Here is a 7,231-nt window from a genome sequence, read left to right as displayed (position 1 = left end):
TCAGATTAAAATGCTTAAAAGTGTGCCGCCTTTGCCCCAAAATGAAGTTTTAAAAAGATTTCCACCCTCAAGCTACTGTTTTACCACCACATTTTTCACAGAGCTTTCTCTTTCTCTTCATAACGTCTGCTCTTTGGCCAGACTGCCTGTTCCTGCTTCTAAAGGCCAATTCCTGCAAATGCTGACCGACACACTGAGACCTACCAGTGCTCTACGTCAGCATCCTCGAACTGACCCGCCTCCATCGCTGCTGTGTCCACCTCCATCCCATCTGTCAACATAAATGTACACACCAGAAATAAATCTTAAAATAATTGATCCTCATCTTGCAAATCATCCAGAAATACTTTAATTTTCACTGCACAGAAAAGATTTTTGAGGAAATGCAAGTAATTTATATTTGCTCTACATTATAAACTGAACAGTATATTTATTAGTCTCTCATTGACTGGTTAAAGCAAGAAAAACATAGGATAGTTTCATTTTTAGTAACAACTGTACAGGTGATGATAACTCATACCAGAGCTTAAAGTTAGGGACTGGCTGCTTTGATTCACAGGTGTGTCACCACAGGTGTAGCTGCTAGCTGCCTGCTAAGCTTCACCTCCACTCTGTCCATGCTGCTGGTGCCTCCTGAAGCATTTTAATGAACTTATCTGACAAATACAGTTCGTTGAATAAACCAACATGGTGGCAACCAAAACACTAATGCTGCAAAGTTCAGATAGCAATGGATGACAGCCAGGCTGCATGCTGATCAACCATCCGCCTTCCCGATACGCATCAGAGCAACGTCGAACATGAGTTGACCTTTTTTGTATCTACAGTGCCATTTTGTTTAGTTTTAGTCTAACTTTGTGTTATTGTGTCCCTCACATCGGTCTCATCGTGCTCCGTGTGTCATGCCATTACTTATTAAGACTAAAACACAAAGAGCGACAGGTCGAGGTTTGTGCGACTCTGACCTTCAAACTCGGCTTTTGTTTCTTCCGTCCGGACTCCAGCCATGTGGTACTGCTGAGCGACTGACTCAGCCAGCATCCCCTCTAGCCTCTCCAGCGTGGCCTGACCCTCCTGCGTTAGCGCCGACAGGCCCTCGTCGCAGGTGTAGAAGGTTGGGATGTCAGCGTGACCGTGCTCTAAGCAGGTGGAGGAGAGAGATGGTGATTCAGCAGCAACAATTTAAAGACAAATTGGACCTGGATGCAGGGTTCACACATCATCACTTAACAACAGGATAGCACAATCCCCTCACTCTTATTTTGAAAGTTCAGCTGCTGATAACCATCTATTCTCAGTCCTGCTGCTTCTTCAGTGATTTAAAGACAGATTTACAAAGAGTACTGTTTAATCCACCTGTCCACACTGCACTGCCATAAACATCAGTTACTCTGTGCTCATCTCATTTAAACTTACCAGCCTCTGCAAGCAAGCAGTCCGAGTCACCAGTCCGTGAAGTGGAAAGAGAAAAGACAGAAGGAGAAAAATGAAAAGACTTTTACATTCAGACAAAAGAACTATTTTATCAAATGTTCTTTACAGTAAACTATTTAAACTGGAGCTATTTGGTAATCCTTATTTTCTGTCATATATGCAGCTACAATGGTGCGTGCTCAGAGTAAAACAGCCACCATAACAAATCATGAGATCACCATACTAACAAGTAATCATTATGAGCTTTTAAGCGCTTATTAATGAGGATTAGTTTATAACCTGGATCTGTCTAATCTCAAACACGGGGACATCCATAATGTGGCTAATCAGACCTTCTCTTTGCTAGACAAAGCTAATCAGCAACAATTTCCCTTGTGGGATTAATAAAGTATCCATCCATCCATCCATCCATCCATCAGAAGGAAGCTTACTTAAATGGGAGGAGCTAAAGGAGATAAATGGGAGGGGTTTGTGTCAGACAAAGGAGGATCGAGGATGAACTGTGGTGCTGTCGGAAGGAGGAATAAAGTAAATATGAAATGTGTTTAAAGATAATTTAGTGTCCAAGAATAAAACTTTAGGTTGGAAATGAGCAGAACAGATCAACTTTACAAGAACAGCCATTGGTGATGTAAGAAATTCACTTCAATAGAAATACAATTAGGCACAAAGCCATTTCTACTCTGTATTCTCAAATACAATAAAATGCTTAAAAAGAAAACTTTTTTTTCTGGAAAGATTTTCTGCTTGTTTTGTGTTTCTGAATTAATTTGAGGATTTATATCACTGTTTGTTGGAATGCGAGGAGCTGTTGTCTTCTTTGTGTCTGCTAAAGAGACAAAGAAGTGCATGAAAAGAGGATCCTAAATCATCCAGACTGAAATCAGACCCATTTTTACAGGCCACTCCATTGTAACGTTGAGCCAGGTGCATTCTGCATCTATGCGTTTGAGTTTTGCCTCACCGGCTTCCTCCACGTCGTACTCCTCTCCTTCAAAGTCGTTGTCCGAGTCGTCATCCTCGGGATCGGGGTGGAGCGCCTGGCACTCGCACATGGCTGAGAACATGGACTCCACTGCAAGTAAGGCACACAAAGGTATAAGTGTGATGCTGCGCCATCTCCAACTGTCGTTTATACAGGATGTGCAGCCTGCTGCTCATCCTCAGCGAGGTCACTCACATGCCGCTTTGTCGCTGGGAACAAATCGAATCTCTGTGATCGCCCCTTCGTCTTCATCATCGTCACCACCATCACTGCTGCCGTCATCATCATCATCAGCTGCTTTCTCTGCCATTTCTGCCTCGTTCTCTTCTGTAAGGAAACAGGAGAAGTCAGCAGTGACCCAAAAACTCCTTCAGAAACTGTAAAGAAACTATTTGTACACAACAGGTCAAACACGCTTTAACAACCCTGAAGACTGGACTCCCCTCACCCCCCAAAAACTACATATTTTTGGGGGCCTAAACAAGTAAAAAGAGATATAAAGTTCAGATGTAAACTTCGCCTCACTGTTGAGTTTGCCGTTGACCATGACGTAGAGGTGTTCCTGTGGGTAAGCGCTGACGTCTCTGGAGATGGCGTGCAGACCGATGGAGGGATACTCCAGAGAGAAACCCAGGCCTGAGCTGTCAAACCACGACAGGCGCCTGATAAAAAGAAAACAAACTGCTTTAAACAACAGCACTAAACAACTTTTAGATGCTTTTAAATGTCTGCCAAGCTTATTATCTGACTTTTCTGGCAACGACTAATTACGGTCTCAACTGACTATTAATTTATCATATGATATTTTAAAAAAATGTTACAAAATGCCAACTAAATTACTTTAACATTGTTTGCTTCTACTTCCTAAAAGTAAAAAAGTGCTTTGTAAAAAAATATGTAATAAGAAAATATGTAATTGTAATGCAACAGCGAGGGTCTGTGAGAAACATAACACAGCTGTAAAATCTGAATTTACACACACACACACACACACACACAATGTTTCCTTCCCAGTTTATTGCTGTTTTGTGCTTTTCCAAAATTTTTTACTAGCTTAAGAAAAATAAATATGAAATTAAATTAAGAATTGAATAACTGAAATAATATAACAACACGAAGACAACAAGAAGAAAAAGAACGCAAAGACAATGTAAAAAAGGAAAGAAATAAAATGATAGCACAGAAACAAATTCCAAAAAAATTAAAATAAAAAATACATTAAAAAAAAAAAAACATGAAAAAAAGGAAAAAGAAACCCGCCTTTTAACATTACCGAGAGTCCAAGTAATACCAAAACACACACAAAATATATCATGTTTACGGAGAAGTACCAGAAAAAAAATGTAATATAAATAATAAGTAGACATATTTCTAATACTGGATTTAAAAGAAGACATCCACATTTTGTTCTGCAATGTATTATTTTGAAAGAGTGCGCTCCGGAAGTGATTTCAGCGCGCGGAGCAGACCTTTATTTTATGTCTATAATGTAAACTGGTGTGATTTCCAATGAAGTGCGCGTGAAATCCCGATAAGAACCTCAATAAACACGAGCCTGAACCCCAGACCCACGAGCCAAAGAGCAAAACACGCGCCACGTGCACCACTTACGTTTCTGCGACGTAGAGGGTGCCGCAGCCGAGCCGCTGGCCGTCCAGAACCGCCGTGGTCTCGGCTTGTTCGTGTCTCACTCCCTCGGTGGGAGGGTGGAGGTTTTTCAGTAATACCATAGTCCTCGGTCCGCTCGGACGGAAAAGAACAGAAACCGGTGAAAACGCGCAGCTGCGTGACAAATTTTGTGCTGGCTAAAGCTGGCTAATTTTACCCGGGGTAACTTCTCAGTGCTAAATCAAAGTCCGACAGCTGGAGGCGAGTAAACGTCAGCCGTGCTATAACGCCTCTTCCCTTGGATTAGCAGATCCGGGACAGAAAGCTTTGAGTGCGAGAACAGGCGTGACAAAAACTGAAAACACAGGTTACAAAGTGCTTGTTCAGGGTGACGTCACGCTAAAGTATCGCGACAACACAGAACTCCCAACGAGAATTCACATACTCCAGATTGGCAGTTTAAAAAGCTGTCGCGAGATGGAGCTGTTTCGTAATCTTTTATTCCTAAAGATGTAGAAACATAAATTCTTACATTATTTACCCCCCCCCCCCCAAAAAAAGTTAAAAAAAAAACCATTCTAACAAAGACTGAGCATATAGACAAAACAAACACGATTTTTTAAATAAACAAGCACAAATCAACAAGGTAAAAAAGGGAAAGGACACACTGAGTAAACACCACTGATTTTATAAGATTTTTTTTCTTTCTTTTTTTCACTTGTTGGTAAAGACATTAACTTAAGGGCTTTATAAACTGATTTAAACACTGACTTAATAAAAAAGAATCATTAATATTCAAAATAGTAACTCATTACGTTTGGATAATTGATCCTCGTTATATCAGTTTCTTGAAAAATAGTTTGGAAACAGAATAAAGACAGAGTTTGTTTGTTTTTGTTGTTTTTTTTGTTTGTTTGTTTTTTTGCCAGTCCCATTTGGTTCTTTAGCCGTCAGAATTGTTGTCTGAAGACCAACAAGGATACCCAATGGATTTACTTTGCCAAATGGATCATCGTGGCATTGCCGTATTGGTCCATTTGATCGACCTTTGTTTTTATTGTTTATTATATTTTATTTTCAGATGTTACAGACGGGACAGACATGAGTGAGGGATAGGAAAGGGAGAAAGAAAGAGGAAGGAAAAGAAAAACAGAAGGGGAGAGGGACAGTGAGAAAGGGGGGGAGAAAAAAATCTCCTGGGTCACCTGTTGAGAGAAGAAGAATAGAAAACAAGCAAAAAAAAAAAAAAAACCAAAGCAACATACTAAACACAACACCATCGCATTAATCTAGCTAAGTGTAAACAGCAGTAAATACTGAATATTCAATGTTGTTGTGCAGCACGCAGGACAGACAGCGCACAATGTGCTTTGAAGTAGCAGCCAAGAAAGGTGTAATTTAAGTCTACGAGCAGTGAACACCCGTGTGCATACCTGTGTGGATCAGCGCGCTTGTATTCAAATGGTTTCCACATGTAATGGTCTGCAAGAGGATGTAGCAAGCCATAGCCCCGTCCCCCAGGGCATGAAGTAGGCATGGAGGAGATCCAGGCCCCAGACATCCAGAGGCTCCCAAAGCACGAGAGCCCAAAGAGGACCACCGGAGGGGCATCCGTGCCACCCTCATGGGAAGGGCTGAGGATCCCCAGACGAGGCGTCACCCAGTAGCCACCGAGCAGAAGCTAGAGGGGGCTGCACCGGCATGCCCGCCGGCTCTGCCGGCAGCCAGCTGTGCCAGAGTGAACCGAGCGGCAGGCCCAGAGGCCCGAGGGCCCCCCACACCCCGGAGGAGGCCCGACCGAGCAACAGGCGCCAGGCCCCGCCAGGTAGCCACCGGGAGTGAGCCGGTACATACCTGAGTGCCCAGCCCCGGACACCAAGAACCACCAATGCACCGACCCCTAAAGGCATCAGTCACCGGCAGGGAGTGTGGTGAGGGGAGATAGGCCTTGGAGGGCCTGGGAGTTCCCAGAGAGGTGGAGTGTAAGACCCGACCTGACATATAGACACAGACAAACAGGCACACACAGACACAAACATGCATTCCCACCCTCATGCACACATATACAAACACTCAGCACTCACCCAACGTAAGGATTGACATAAATGGACATGTACACACAATCGCACTCCCCAAACATATTCTATACCCCGGGTCCAGGTACCCTCGCCCCCAGAGGGGGAAACAGAACCCAGACCCAAGAGATGTTACCCTTCCCCCCGGGGTGGAGGCAAGCAGACCGTCCCAGGCTCCGCAGCAGCAGGGAGGCCAATCGGACAGCTAACATCTCCTCCCAGCCCCCCCGCCCCAATGGCTAGCAGAGAACGGGGGTGTGTGAAGACCCCATACCTCCCTCCTCCCGCTCATGTGTAGTGTTGCTGCGTGTTGTTCTAAAGTCTAAAGTGCATTTAAAACAAGGGAGAGCATGGTGCTGCTGCCAGAGAGCAGCAGGTGTTAGCACGGCCCCTCCCGAGAACCCTCAGTGGCTACATGGATTTAAAATTGGGAGGTGGGCACCAGCGCCAGAGGTAGGTTTGAGTACACAGACCGTCCACTGGATGCCGTTAACGTGCCCACCCTCAAGGCCCTATATATATGTGTGTGTTATGAGAGTGTAAGTAATGTGGATGTCTAAGTTGTGAGATAAAATTGAGGCACAGGTGGCCAGAAGGGGACAGGGGGGGGGGGGGGGGGGGGGGGATGTCTCCCATGCACCCTTGTGACACACCCGCACCCCAAGGCCCTACCTGTGTGGGTGAGTGTGGTGGAGCGGGAAGAGGGACGTAGCCGGGGATGGGGAGGAAAAGGAGGGAGGGGAGGATGCCCCTCCCTAGGGCCAGCTCCCCCGCTGACCCCAGTAGGCACCCCCGTCCTCTGGTACCCACCAAGGCAAGGGAGCCCAGGTCCATCCAGACCGGGGCCTACAGTAGCAAAAGACAGAGTTTGTAAGGACTATAAGGTCCACAAGCACTGAGGCAGTTATGCAATTTTCTAATCTTGCCTCAGAACACACACTGATTACTCATTTTACATCAAAGTTTGGGAGCTCTGATCCGGTTAATTAAATCCTGCACTGAAATATGAGGATTGTGTGTTTATTAAAATTAAAAATCATCATGGAGTCATTGACAGAAGAACATCAACATTCAGCCTGTTAAATTAGATTTAGATATTTTTATTTCAGAAATGATTCCTAACAAAAAT

At 44.3% G+C, this 7,231-nt stretch overlaps 1 protein-coding gene across 1 annotated transcript; it reads right to left on the bottom strand.

Moving 5' to 3' along the window:
- Positions 1-200: 200 nt before the first annotated feature.
- On the bottom strand, positions 201-4,426 carry clns1a (chloride channel, nucleotide-sensitive, 1A). Its single transcript, XM_085380664.1, has 7 exons — positions 4,031-4,426; positions 2,945-3,081; positions 2,615-2,746; positions 2,399-2,509; positions 1,417-1,422; positions 966-1,139; positions 201-271 (listed from the first exon to the last, which is right to left on the bottom strand). Exons 1-7 carry the CDS (start codon positions 4,147-4,149, stop codon positions 201-203), a joined length of 750 nt encoding a protein of 249 aa, XP_085236790.1. The 5' UTR covers positions 4,150-4,426.
- Positions 4,427-7,231: the final 2,805 nt, after the last annotated feature.

Source organism: Rhamphochromis longiceps, linkage group LG14 (genome assembly GCF_057381845.1).
Source record: "Rhamphochromis longiceps isolate RC_006_pf linkage group LG14, R_longiceps_female_GT1.1, whole genome shotgun sequence".
NCBI lineage: Eukaryota > Metazoa > Chordata > Actinopteri > Cichliformes > Cichlidae > Rhamphochromis > Rhamphochromis longiceps.
This window is presented reverse-complemented; position numbering and strand designations above follow the sequence as displayed.